Consider the following 15,029-nt stretch of genomic DNA (forward strand, 5'->3'; position numbering starts at 1 on the left):
TGCCTGGTAACGTGGGGCCGGGCGGCTCAGTCTGATAGGAAGATGGCGGCGGCCTGCACTCTCACATCCCTGCTCTCCTTGCAGAGCCCGCTGGACAGCGCCCTGCTGCTGGCCGGAACCGCGGAGGAGCAGGAGCAGCTGGTACTTGAGTACCTGGGTAAAGTGAGCGGCCGTGCCGTGGACCTGCAGGTGCCTGAGTTTGGGCAAGGTGAGGCTGGCTTAGGGGAGGGCAGGCTGTGTTACTAAATGCAGTATTATTCTCTCATTAGAATACACCACTCACTGCGGGTCTCTGTGGCAATGTCACTATTTTAGTGCCAGTGTCTCATTGGGAAGACAGATCCTCCAATATGTGTTTAGTCAATGTGAGATAGAGAAGCTTCCAAGCAAGTGACCTCAATAATATCTGTATATGAACGGAGCAGGGACTTTTTCCTAACTGTTACTTTTATGTATGAAGCACTTCCCATTATGTGTTATTTGTTATTTATGTGACTGCCACGTGTATTACTGCTGTGAAGCACTATCTACATTAATGGCGCTATATATATATATATACTAGCTGGTATACCCGGCGTTGCCCGGGTGTGGAAGGGCAGGGGGCATGGAGTGGAAGGGTGGGGGGGGGAGGCCAAGGGGCGTGGAAGGGCGGGAGGGCAAAGGGCAAGGGGGCAAAGGGGCGGGGGCAAAGGGGCAGGGAGGGGGGGGGGGCAAAGGGCAGGGAGGGGTGGGGGGGCAAAGGGCAGGGAGGGGTGGGGGGGGGCAAAGGGGCAGGGAGGGGGGGGCAGGGGGGCAAAGGGCAGGGAGGGGGGGGCAGGGGGGCAAAGGGCAGGGAGGGGGGGGCAGGGGGGCAAAGGGCAGGGAGGGGTGGGGGGGCAAAGGGCAGGGAGGGGTGGGGGGGCAAAGGGCAGGGAGGGGTGGGGGGGGCAAAGGGGCAGGGAGGGGTGGGGGGGGCAAAGGGGCAGGGAGGGGCGGGGAGCAAAGGGGCAGGGAGGGGCGGAGGGGAAAAAGGCCAAGGAGGGGCGGGGGGGCTAAGGACAGGGAGGGGCAAGAGGGGGCAGGGGGGGGCAAAGGGCAGGGAGGGGCGGGGGGGGGCAAAGGGCAGGGAGGGGCGGGGGGGGCAAAGGGCAGGGAGGGGCGGGGGCAAAGGGCAGGGAGGGGCGGGGGCAAAGGGCAGAGAGGGGCGGGGGCAAAGGGCAGAGAGGGGCGTGGCAAAGAGCAGGGAGGGGGAAAAGGCCAGGGAGGGGCGGGGGGGCTAAGGACAGGGAGGGGCAAGAGGGGGCAGGGAGGGAGGGAGGGGGGCAAGAGGGGGCAGGGAGGGAGGGGGGCAAGAGGAGGGAGGGGGCAGGGAGGGGGCAGGGAGGGAGGGGGGCAAGAGGGAAGGGAGGGAGGGGGGAAAGAGGGCAGAGGGGCAAAGGGCAGGGGGAGGGAGGGCAGGGGGCAAAGGGCAGGGGGAGGGAGGGCAGGGGGGCAAAGGGCAGGGGGAGCAAAGGGCAGGGAGGGGCAGGGGGGCTAAGGACAGGGAGGGGCAAGAGGGCAGGGAGGGAGGGGCAAGAGGGCAGGGAGGGAGGGGGCAAGAGAGCAAAGGGCAGAGGGGCAAAGGGCAGGGGGGCAAAGGGGAAAGGGCAGGGGGGCAAAGGGCAGGGAGGGCAGGGGGCAAAGAGCAGGGGGAGGGAGGGCAGGGGGCGCAGGGGAGGGAGGGCAGGGGGAGGGAGGGCAGGGGGCAAAGGGCATTGGGAGGGAGGGCAGGGCGCAAATGGCATTGGGAGGGAGGGCAGGGGGGGCAAAGGGCAGGGGGAGGGAGGGCAGGGGGGGCAAAGGTCAGGGGGAGGGAGGGCAGGGGGGGCAAAGGGGAGGGAGGGCAGGGGGGCAAAAGGCCGGGGGAGGGAGGGCAGGGGGGGGCAAAGGGCCGGGGGAGGGAGGGCAGGGGGGGCAAAGGGCAGGGGGGGCAAAGGGCAGGGGGAGTCAGGGACGCGTTAAATAAGCCATTCTTCCCTTGTGTGTACTCACCTTGCACACGGCCGTGCTCCTCTTCCCCCGGATACCGGCCGCCCTGCTCCGGCTCCTCCGCGGAGAGGCTGAGACGCTCCGGTGAGGAGGTGCTGGGCCTCTCGCGGGGAGAGGCGGAGACAGCCGGAGGAGAGGCGGAGACAGCCGGAGGAGCGGCCTGTGTGAGGAGAGCCGCGTGCTCTGTGTGTGGGGGGGGAGGGGGGAGAGCGCCGGGTGAGGGGAGAGCCGCGTGCTCTGTGTGGGGAGGGGGGGGGTGAGGGAGAGCGCCGGGTGAGGGGAGAGCCGCGTGCTCTGTGTGTGGGGGGGGGGAGGGGGTGAGGGAGAGCGCCGGGTGAGGGGAGAGCCGCGTGCTCTGTGTGTGGGGGGGGGGTGAGGGAGAGCGCCGGGTGAGGGGAGAGCTCGGGGGGAAAAAGCGCGGGGAGAGGAGGTGAATGTGATGGGGGGGGGGAGAGGAGAGAGAGGTGTGGTGGGGGGGGGGGTGGTGTGTGTGTGTGTGTGGCCTGTGTTTTGGCCCGTCACTCTGCCTCAGGCCAATGAGAGGTGTGGGGGCGGGCGGCCCAAGGGACCAATGAGATTTCCCCTAGGGACACAGGCCATGCAGACAAACATACAGTGCTTTCACAAATATATAGTAGATATGTATAGTGTTTTAAATACCCTTAACCAATTTATGATTAGCATATAACTCATCAATCCCAGCTGCTTTTATTTTCTGAAACTCTAGCAGCCACTAGCAAAAAAAAAGGTACAATTGGTACAACTGAAATTAATAGGTATAGAACATTAAAAAAAAGGCACAGTACCTGCTAAATAATCGAAAGAGACCAGTGAGTGGTGCCGAGAGGGCACGACTCGCAGAAAGAAATACCTATAGTGGTACACAACAGACAAATATATACAAGTATGGGTAGTTCTACAAACTATGAAGAATGAAATATATAAATCAATACTTTATTAATTAGCAAAATACATTATTCGTGTAAACAGACGACAAAACGTACGTCGCGTTAGCCGGCTATTACTGTGCTAGCTATGTTAAGCTTTAGTAAGAAGTTCTAACTGCCCACCTGGTCCTTTGACTATGTGCTCATTCTAGTCATCCTGTGACTATGCAAAATAGACCTCCCGGTCTGAAATATGATATCAAAGACTTGAGCTGAACAAATGGTTGTCTGTTTTTAGAGACTTAATTACTGAGTTGAACTCTTTCTACAGCCAGCTATACATACATCTACAGACAGTGTTAATATGAGACAATTTGGTTTAATGCTCTGCATCTGATTGCGTGATCTCTCAGGTTGGTGCGGCACACGGACACAGACCAAAAGATACTGTTTGACTTCACTAGTCATTACACAACCAAATTAGAGACAACACTGCAGCAAGACGCAGAACACTGACTGTCTACACATACCTGTTCTGGCTACTGTGAAAGACAACAGCGTCTGACTGGGTGATTAGAAGGGTCTGCACTGCACGCGTACACAGATGTAAACAAACTGCTCGGCTATACTGGTCATTTAGACATTGATTGATCCCATTTCGCCAATAAGGGTTAAAACAGAAGTGTATATGCTCAAAAATGAAACAGTGTGGATAACAAAGTTTACATTGAAATAGATTCTACTCACCAAACCGGGCTATCTCCAAATATACATCTCAGTGGACACAAATTGACTGATTTGTCTCTCGATGCAGATTTTGATTTGATCATAGGCATTTATGCAGCAAGTTAAGGCATGAAACAAGCGTAGAATTCAATGCGCAAACAGAAGGGGTCATTCTGCTACTTTTAACCCTTCACAGCACAACTTTAAGTAACTCTTTAAAAAAAAAACAAGTTTCAGCAACACTGCCGTCTCATGCACATTGCATGCTGAGCGTGGAAACTAAAACGCAGGTCTATACATTACATATGACCCCATTATTAAAGAAGGCACAATAAGAACGAGCCATCAACTCAGGAAGGCAGAAAGCTGTCTTAAAAGCCTAAAACCAGAGTATGTAAAGAGCTATATAAGAGACATAGGCTCTACATTGAGCGCGTGGTATACTATGCAGTTTTCAAAGACCATTATGGATTACACCAGTTTATATGTTAACACTGTAGTGTAACCAGGGTAAGCCCTATCAGATTCACTTTACAGATAATCCAACGCAAGCAATTGAACATAGTTTTCCCTGAGGGCCAACTGACCCCATACACCATATACTAGTGTGTATTTACACTACCCTGGTATGCATGTGCTTCACTCTGCACTTAAATTACATAGGGAGTCCCTTGTATGCATTTATACAGCTAAATCATCAAGAGATTATCTGACTTCTACAGCGGTTAACATTGGTTTTAATACATAAGAATAATTTATTTTGCTAATTAATAAAGTACTGATTTTTATATTGAATTCTTCAGTTTGTAGAACTAGCCATACTTGTACATATTTGTCTGTTGTGGACCACTATAGGGACTTCTTTCTGTGAGTCGTGCCCTCTCGGCACCACTCATTAGTCTCTTTCGATTAGTCTGCTTACCTCCCTGTTAGCACACAGTACTTTATTGATAACCTGAAGTTAGAGCGAGGTCCCTATCTCTTTTTTTTTTGTCCAGACGTGAGTATCTGCTAAATAGGTACAGTTGGAGGGTATGGGAAGTAGATTTGTTAGTGTGATTCTAACTCTCTGGTAGGTAGCCCCTACGTGGGAGTATCATTAATTTACTGCCAGTTTCACTCAGTCAATTTGATTGATTGGAAGACCGCTCTCATTTAGATTGAGTGACTTGTAGGTCTCTGTTCAATAATGTTATTGTTAATATTTATTTACAATGAGGAGAAAGGTGCACATGAATGGGAGTAAAATCTCCCCCATCACAGGGAACACTGGTTCACTGCATGTTGAATAAAGGCCTTGTCTTTTACTGTATGTCTAGTTACCATTACATTTGAGTGATTCAATGAACGCCAATTTCACTCATTTAGTGAATGCTTCTTTGCAAGGTGAGCTTTTTTCTGTTTACAGTGAGACTCATTGATAGGGAAGCACTCAGTCTTCTAGTGTGAGTTTGATTCACTGGAAGGCAGTGCCACCCATTAAGAGTGAGCCACACTCATTGGAATGCGTTCTCAGTAGTTTTTTATTTATTTTGCATTGTATTTACATCAGCACTCTTATTTCAAACTGCTGTAAAACCAGACTAGTCAACTAGAAAAGCAGATATTCCTTTGGGAATACTTATACAGTATTTAGTTTTGATGACATGTTAGGCTATTAAAATATATATTATTACCTGGAAAAAATATGTAATTTTCTCCAGGTACAATAAAGGCTTTTCAATGGTAATTTATTTTATTGGAAAGGTATGTTTGCTGGGGTAGTAAGCTTTGGGGATGTAGAAAAAAAGAATTGGCAATGTGTTCAATCAAAATCAGGATGAATATGCATGATACAAACACTGTGACCATGTTTGGCAACTTTTAAGGTAAGATAAGGTATCTTTTCTAAAAGAGAGAACACTTTTGGGCACTGTAGTACATTTTTGGACTGTTGTAAAGCATGTTAGCAAAATGACAATAAGCTCCCACCTTCTCCAAATTGTCCATGATTGCATCAAAGTAATACAGGTGTTTTGTTTAACGGTTATCAGATAGTGCCATGCATAAGACTTATAATAAAGGATTTTACTATAGTAACGTATTCTTTCTTTTTATAATTAATTTGTTGTGAGATTTCTAACAGAAAGCACACATTTGGAATGCATGACTCAGATTAATTACTTTTTTTTTTTTTTTTTAAATCTTGGACTTTTAGGTCTGGAGTGGCTGAACACAGAAGGTCCAATTTCTTTGCACAAAGATTTACATGGAAAAGTGGTGGTTTTAGATTTCTTCACATACTGTTGTATCAACTGTATGCATCTTCTGCCTGACCTGCATGCCCTTGAGCACACCTATTCCGATACAGGTACCAAATATATACAGTACTTTGCTTTCTGCACATAACCCTTGCAAAAACACAGACAAGCTGTAGAGTCACTCTTAACAGGCACTACTTTTTTGGGAAGATTTCAGTAAACTTTTTATAAGTTTATTTATACCTCTGAAGTTTTAAATGTAATTGATTCTTGTGTAGTCACAGCAGTTTTGATTTGTTTTGTTACCCCCCTATTGCAGTGTCAAAACCTTGCCTTTACTAGCATCGTTTCCTCATGAGAATATTACGAAATCTTTTAGTATTTTTAAGAAATAAATAAAAAGATTTTATCGGAGGTGCAATTGCACGTCAAGGAAAGAAATCTACTTCCTCATTACAAGCCATTGGTACTTTATTTTCCAAAGGCTTACCTTTGCAAAGCTCCCAAATTATAAAACAATTGTGAAAATGGCAGATAAAGCATAACATGACTAAGTGCTCTTAATGCTCCATGTTGTGTTGATAAGTGGGATTTAGGTACCTAAATTTGACTTTATTGTTCTGAAAATAGTATGTTTCGCTTCAATGTTTGATACATTTATAAAATGATGTTAAAGCTGCATTCCCCCAGAAACCTATATAAATGTAACTCCTAATGTTAGTATCTTGCCCTTGAACATGCGCTGCTCTTGAATTAGAGGGCCCTAGTGACGTACTTGGTAAGGTACAGGAGGCTACACACCAGGCGCCCTTGTGAAGTACCAAACACCCCCATACTGTGCAGCCAACGGGGCTTCAACTTTGGCGTCTGCCGGCTACACAAGTTAATCAGAACCTCCTAGAAGTGTATATGAGTTGAAATAACTCTGATCTCCCCACTAGGATTTTGGGGAGGGTCCAGGGGGGTCCATCTACTAAAATTGTTAAGCACCAGTCTGTTTTCCACCGTCTATACAGGCGGGGGAGAGACAATTGTGTTTCCTAGCAGTTGGATGAGCTCCAGTGCAGCCTCCCATACTGTTCTGTGTGCAGGGGGGAAGCAGGAAGGACCCTTGGTTATTGAAGAGGCATGTAAGGGATTAAAGTGTGTGTGTGTGTGTCATACATTTATACATATAATGTAAATGTAACAGCTTCTGTAAGGGATTAATTACTTTAAGGGGTTAACTGTGTGGGCTCACTAAGGTTACTGCCCTCTCTACCTTGTGATGTAGGGTATAAATAGCCCCACCCTTTGTTGTGGAAGCAGGTTCTTCAGAGTTCTGACTGGGGTCCTCACTGTAAGTTCTGTATATGTTTGTCAAGTCTGCAGCTAGCTTTGTTTATTGTCACTATTTATTATTTTCCAGTTCAGTAACGTGCCCCGATATTCAGTAAGCACCTGTTAGATGATCAGGAAGTATAAGTTTGTAGGAGAAGGATGCATCGCTGTTCTATCCCACACAATCTGTAGTTCTGTGAAGTGGTCCAACTGACCGGTTCGTCTAACATCCCTGCCTCACTACAAGCTATACCAATTTGTCCTCACACGCATCACCATGACAATGTGACATCAAATGGCAATACTTTGCCACGGTAACGTGGTGTCAAATGACCATACAATGTTGCATTGCCATGACAACATGACGTAGCAACATCACAGAGAGAGATGCCGAGGGGAATAAAGGGGGGGGGGGATGCAAGTAGTTTGGAGAGCAGGCAGTGGGGCACGACTTTAAAAAGTTTGCGTACCCTTGCTTTACAGGTAACTAAGCCAATACCTCCTCTGATTAGGACCGGAAACCTACTGGATGATTCCCCTGAGCTCTTATACTTTGCCACATGTATTGTGACTCTCAATATGAACTGTTTTTAGACGGCAGTTCAATAAACACTTTTGTTTTATAAAAGTTCATGGAGCCTGTTGTACATGCAACTACACACGTGGGTACAGGGTACATGCAACTACACACGTGGGTTTCTTGCCAAGGCTTATTTATTTAGCCTTAACAGATATACAACACACACAAAAAAATAGCTTTTCTTCAGCAAAAACAAAGCGAAACAGTTTCTCTTTAGCAGACAGTGTGTAACTCAGGCAGCAATCCCTTTTCTAAGCAGGAGACAGACAGTTTATAATTCAGTTACTTTGTTTATCAGACCTTGTATCAGGAAATCTCTTTAGCAGCAGCTTACTCCTCTCTCATCAACAACCAAGATCCATGTGTCTATAGCCTGGGTTTTAACACACCTTGATTAGGCAGCTGGGATCCAACTAATTGTTCTGAGGTTCCCAGCTGAAGTTAACCTAGTCAGTGCTGCACTGCACTCTAGACATAGGTTTTCCAGGCATATAACTGGTGGCTTTTATTTACCCTGTCACATTCCTCCCCTGTTTGTGTGTGGCTGGGGCTACGCACGTCTGAAGCCCGACCATCCACCCCTTCTCTAGAAAAGAAGTCAGCATTTGCGTTCTCTTTTCCCGGCCTATGCTGAATCTCAAATGAGAAAGGTTGGAGGGCCATATACCACCTAGTCAATCTAGCATTGGAATCCTTCATGCTATTTAACCACTTCAGTGGAGCATGATCCGTCACCAAAGTAAAATGGACTCCTGCAAGGTAATGCCTCAAAGCCTCGATTGCCCACTTTACTGCGAGGCACTCTTTCTCAATCACTGAGTAGATTTTTTCCCTTGGGAACAATTTCCTACTCAGGAAAAGGATAGGATGTTCAACTCCCTCAAACTGTTGTGACAACACTACCCCTAGCCCTATCTCTGATGCATCTGTTTGCACTATAAAAGGGCTGTTGAAGTCTGGGCTTCTAAGGATGGGACCCTCTGATAGACACCTTTTTATGTCCTCAAAGGCTTTCTGACAATCCCTTGACCACACCACTTGTGTAGGGGCACACTTTTTTGTGAGGTCCATTAAAGGGGCTGCCACTTCCGAATAGTTGGGGATGAACAGCCGGTAGTACCCTGCTAAACCCAGCAGAGAGCGTACCTGCGTTTTTGTTTGGGGGGTCGGAACTTCTTTCAGGGCAGCTACCTTGTCGGCTAGTGGCCTTACTTTTCCACTTCCCACTGCATACCCTAAATATTTGGTTTCTGCTTTACCCAAGGCACATTTCTTAGGGTTGGCTGTGAGCCCTGCCTCTCTTAGAGATTTGAGGACCGCTTTCAGCCTATTTAGATGGGCCCGCCAGTGTTTACTATAAATGACAATGTCATCTAGGTAGGCTGCGGCATAAGTCCTATGGGGCCTAAGTACCTTATCCATGAGTCTCTGAAATGTGGCTGGGGCTCCATGCAGTCCAAATAGCATTGTCACAAACTGGTATAAACCCATGGGAGTGGCAAAGGCTGTTTTGCATTTGGACTTTTCCTCTAAGGGTATTTGCCAATATCCTTTTGTCAAGTCCAACGTGGATATATATTCCGCGTTACCAAGGGCGTCAATTAATTCGTCCACCCTTGGCATCGGATATGCGTCAAACTTGGATACCGCATTGACCTTTCGGAGGTCCACACAAAATCTTACCTTCCCATCGGGTTTAGGGACCATAATTAGTGGACTACACCACTCACTGCATGATTCCTCAATCACTCCTAAGTGTAACATTGCTTGTACCTCCTTCTCTACCAGAGCCCTACGACTTTCAGGCAACCTATAAGGACGGGAACGTACTTTTACCCCAGGTGCTGTCTCGATTGCATGGGAAATTAAGTTAGTTTGTCCTGGTAAGTCAGAAAAAACATCCTGGAATTGTGTAATTATTGCTAACAAGTCCCCTTTTTGTTCAGAGGACAACTGTTTACCCATTGGGATTTTATCGTCACTCACAATGTTCTCCCGTGGAGGCTGAGGACCCAAGTCCGTTTCCTCCTCCACCGGGTGGATGAATAGAGACCGCTGCATCTTCCAGGGTTTCAGCAAGTTCACATGGTAAATTTGTTTACCCTTCCTGGACCCTGGTTGAGCGATCTCGTAATCCACATCACCTGTACGGCGGAGTACTTCGAATGGGCCCTGCCATTTGGCCAGGAGTTTACTCTCGCAACTGGGTAATAATAACATCACCTGGTCTCCTGGGTGAAACACTCTCATGCGAGCATTCTGATTGTAATATCTCTCCTGACTGTCCTGGGCTGATCTAAGATTCTCCCTGGCGAAATGGCCGACCACATCTAGGCGCTTCCTAAGGTCTAGTACATATTGCAGGGTATTCTTAGAAGGGGACTGCTGTTCCTCCCAGTACTCCTTTAGAAGGTCTAGGATACCCCGGGGTTGGCGGCCATAGAGCAATTCAAATGGAGAGAATCCCGTGGAGGCCTGGGGAACTTCTCTCACTGCAAACAGCAGAAAAGGGAGAAGTTCATCCCAGGCTCTCTTCTCTGAATCTACAAATTTCCTCAGCATCCCTTTTAGAGTTCGGTTAAATCTTTCCACCAATCCGTCAGTCTGTGGATGGTAGACCGATGTCCGAACAGACTTGACCTCTAGTAACTTTAAGACATCCTGCATCAGTTTAGCCATGAAATTTGTACCTTGGTCTGTCAACATAACCTGGGGAAGTCCAACCCGTGAGAACAGTTCCAACAACTTGTTGGCTACTTGCTTCACCGTTGCTGTTCTCAGGGGGAACGCCTCAGGATACTTTTTTGCATAGTCCACTATTACAAGGATAAACCTGTGTCCTTTCACAGAAGGTTCTAGAGGTCCTACCAAGTCTACCCCAATCCTCTCAAAGGGAACTGACACCAAGGGTAGAGGAACCAAAGGGCTGGTTTTTGTCCTTTTGGACTAGTTAGCTGGCACTCCGGACATGCTGCACATAGCTTAGCAATATCACTATGCATCCCTGGCCAATAGAATCGGGATGAAATACGGTCCAATGTTTTATCCCTGCCCAGGTGACCACCCCAAGGGACAGTATGGGCTAGAGTGAACACAGATTTAACAAACGCCTTGGGAACCAATATCTGTCTGGTGACCTCCCCTGTTTGTGTCTGCCTATTCACCCTATAAAGGATATCCTTTGAAAGCTCAAAATGGGGGAATACTATCACCCCCTGTGCATCTAAAATCTGTTCAACAATTTTCACCACCTTGTCATACTGTCTAGCAAGGACTGGGTCTTCCCTTTGCTTCTGGCGAAAGTCAGAGAGGTACAGGTCTGGTAAATCTCCAGGGCCTATATCCCCCTCCCTTTGGCCATCCCCAGCCATCACTTGTGACCTCTGACTACTAGAATGGTCACCTTGAGACCCAGATTTCTGCAACCAGTCCTGTTTGTCCACGCGTCTTTGCTTCCGAGTCTTTTGAACCCGGTGTCTACTTGGAAAAAGGTCTGCCGAGAAGGGGAACAGTTTGCCAGGGTTCTCCTGAGCCCTAGAAGGAGGCTCCTCGTGAAAGACTGGGGCCATTAGGTCCGAAAAGAAAGGCCAGTCCCGACCGAGTACAACGGGGGCAGGAAGCCAAGGAACGACTCCTACTTCGAGGTAAGCCTCCTGACCTTTTACCTGTAGCCGGATGTTGGCCGTCGGATAGCGTTTTACATCGCCGTGTATACATTCTATGCTCCACGGGGAGTCAAAAGAACACACGTTGGGCGGTAACAGTTCCTGTAGGACCAGAGTTTTCCCAGAGCCCGAATCTACAAGGGCCTGGACGTTTTTTCCCCCAATCAGGGCTGGAAGTAGCCAGGGCTTGTAATTTTCCCCAGTAAAGGCCGAGGCGACGGTTCTGCTGAATTAACAATCCATCTGTGGACAGTCCACATACCGGTGGCCTTGTTCTCCGCAGGCGGAACATGGAGAGGGTTCCCTCGCAGGAGGGGGTTGTGGATAGCGCTCCGCTGGACCGGTTACTGGAGACCAGGCATCTGGTGGGTCCTGTGGGCGCCGTCCTCGGAAGTTCCTCTCATTTTGCGACGAGCCAACATCCGGAAGGAGATGAGGGTCTCGGCGGGGACCAGCATTTGGACTCCGTCCTTGCTGGAACGACTGTTCCTTCCGTTGGACTTGGCGGTTCCGTGACGGGCCGTAGGTTCCCCGTTGATCCGACCTCCCTCTTTGGGCAGCCGCCAGTGCCGGTGGAGTCGGGTCCAGGACACTCGCCTGCTGCTCAGCCCCAAGGAAGTTCTCCACGAGTCGGACCGCCAAAGCTAGGGTTTCAGCAGCGTGGCGTTTTACCCACGAGCGTGCGGAAGGGGGTATTATTTGTAGAAATTGTTCCAAAACCACCTGCTCAAGAATTGCCTCCTTAATGCACTCCTCGGGTTGTATCCAGCGCGTACATAAGTCCAATAATCGCTGAGCGAGGACCCGGGGTCTCATCTTAGCGGTGTACTTCATGTTCCCGAACTGCTGCCGGTAAGTCTCTGGGGTCAGACCTAAGCGATCCAGTATGGCGGCTTTTACTTGTCGGTAGTCCATTGCCTGATCTGCTGGGAGACCCTGATATGAGGCCTGGGCTTCTCCTATGAGGAGCGGGGCCAAAGCAGTTGCCCAGCGATCTGTTGCCCAGCCCTGAGCTTCGGCAACTCTTTCAAAAGTCAGTAAAAAAGCCTCTGGATCCTCGTTCGGAGCCATTTTCCTCAGGAGTATAGGGTGTCTGCTTGCTAGTTCTGCACTGGCAGACCCTTGGAATTCGGTCAGCAGCTTGGCAATCCGTTCATCCTGTGCTGCTTGTAGTCTTTCATCTCTCTCCGCTTGCAGCCGGGCCTATTGCTGCATTAACAGTCCCTGCTGTTTGGTCTGCTCCTGCATTAACTGTCCCTGCTGTCTGGTTTGCTCACACAGAAACTCTTTCAACATTTCTTCCATTCTTGTGTGTGTGTGGCCCTTTAACTGCAGGAGCCTTTTGAAAAAAACCATCCCACTTCTGACACCATATGTTGCAGGGTAAATGCAACTACACACGTGGGTTTCTTGCCAAGGCTTATTTATTTAGCCTTAACAGATATACAACACACAAAACAAAAATAGCTTTTCTTCAGCAAAAAACAAAACGAAACAGTTTCTCTTTAGCAGACAGTGTGTAACTCAGGCAACAATCCCTTTTCTAAGCAGGAGACAGACAGTTTATAATTCAGTTACTTTGTTTATCAGACCTTGTATCAGGAAATCTCTTTAGCAGCAGCTTACTCCTCTCTCATCAACAACCAAGATCCATGTGTCTATAGCCTGGGTTTTAACACACCTTGATTAGGCAGCTGGGATCCAACTAATTGTCCTGAGGTTCCCAGCTGAAGTTAACCTAGTCATTGCTGCACTGCAGACTAGACATAGGTTTTCCAGGCATATAACTGGTGGCTTTTATTTACCCTGTCACAGAGCCCATTTCTATACTGCACTTTCATCCATACACCATGAATATGGCTGAGAGACTGAGCAATTATGTTTTATGGACTATTCTGACACCATTCATAGCCATTTTCATATTTATATATTTTTTTTGTCGGGTGTCCCCCCATAACAATGAATATGGGTACTTTGGATGGGGGACAGAATCCCTTTAAATCAGGGGGGCGCAAACTTTTTTCCCTGCGCCCCCCTGTCCTCCTCACCACGCGCCCCCCTCCCTCCTCCTCCTTACCTTAATTCCCGGCGTCTGGACTTAATGACGTCACGTCGCCATAGCAACGTGACGTCGCATGACCCCGCGGCGTCTTTCGACACCGCGTTGCCATGGCGACGCGTCTCCAGATGCCAGCTGAATCAAGGTAAGTAGGTTTACAGAGGCCCTGCAGCTCCCCCGGCACTTAATTTAAGTGCCTCCGGGAACCGCGCGGGGCCTCTGTAAACCCCGCGCCCCCCACTTTGCGCACCCTTGCTGTAAATCATGGGTACCTGTATATTTGTGCGAGTAAAATTGTTCCTGGTGTATCTTTTTAAATTAACTCAAATTTGTTGCATATTCATTGTATTTGAACACTTCTATTTCACAGACATTATTTTTATACCTACAATTATGTAGTCAGCCTTGATTTTGGTAGTATCAATAAAGGGTTAACTCCATATCTGTAAGAATAAAACTGCTAAAACTGTTAAAATGCAACCGCCACCCTGGTGTAGAAGCATCACAGAAAATGTCCATTTTATCCATTATAGAAAGTGACAACATAGTCACCTTTTTATATGATCGTTTAAACTGTCCCATCCCAGGATTACTCTTAATTGTCTACTTTCAGAACATTTACATTGTGTCTGGGTGTATTGCGGTTTAGTTATTGTAATACATAAGACAATTGTGGTATGTCAACCTGTCTAAGGCCACGTTTATAGTGCCGGCGACGCGACCGATGACATCACCTGTCGCTGTCGCCATTGCGAAAGTTGTAATCAGGTTTGGAGACGTCGCTGGCTACAAGGGGAGTGACGTCAGCAAGGGGGAAGGCAGAGGGGCTATGTGATTGGCTTATAGGCAGTCACATGGGGAGACCGTCTCTACAAAATCAAATTCTAGTGACTACAAGGATTTTGGTAGCTCCGTTGCGCCGTCGCGTCCGCTTATGGCATTAATACAATTGTTTTGAAGCTATGTCGCCGGCACTATAAGCGCAGCCCAATGCTAAATTGGAACACACCACACTTTTCCACGTAAAAACATTAAGGAAATAAATATAAGATAAAATAATATTTTCTATGGTGTGTGTGATCTGGCTCATCCAGACAATATATGGATAGCCACATTACATACTGCATTATATAGTTTAACAAAATATTCCTTATGTTGTGCATACTAATGCACATGGGACCAACACCAATTTAAAATTCCACTTTACATATGCTGCATAGTGTGCTAGGGTACACCACAGCTCTGATGCAGGATTTATGACAATTTTATTGCAAAAATGTGAAAATTACATTGGCCCCAACAACTATCTTTGTCAGTGGATACTGTAGGTGATTCCCAGAAAGATTCCTGTGTGGAAAGACAAAATAACCATATCTACATGTCATTGGGTTTCTACTTACAGAAAATATATACTTTAGTGGGGTTCTTTTTCATGCTATAGGCGTGGTGTCTGGCCAATTTTGCATTCAGGCGTGAAGGGCATTACACAGTCTTACTAATTTGGGGCCTCTGTTTGCCAAAATAGTATGTAGACCTGTACATAAA

The 15,029-nt window shown here is 47.8% G+C and overlaps 1 protein-coding gene across 1 annotated transcript in view; it reads left to right on the forward strand.

Moving 5' to 3' along the window:
* The window catches only part of NHLRC2 (NHL repeat containing 2), a 54,817-nt gene continuing 39,788 nt past the window's right edge, over positions 1-15,029 (forward strand). The window contains exons 1-2 of the mRNA XM_075611947.1: positions 1-208; positions 5,818-5,970. Coding sequence (XP_075468062.1) covers positions 43-208; positions 5,818-5,970 — 319 coding nt within the window. The 5' untranslated portion in view covers positions 1-42. The remainder of the gene's footprint in view (positions 209-5,817; positions 5,971-15,029) is intronic.

Source organism: Ascaphus truei, chromosome 8 (genome assembly GCF_040206685.1).
Source record: "Ascaphus truei isolate aAscTru1 chromosome 8, aAscTru1.hap1, whole genome shotgun sequence".
In the NCBI taxonomy this organism is placed as follows: domain Eukaryota; kingdom Metazoa; phylum Chordata; class Amphibia; order Anura; family Ascaphidae; genus Ascaphus; species Ascaphus truei.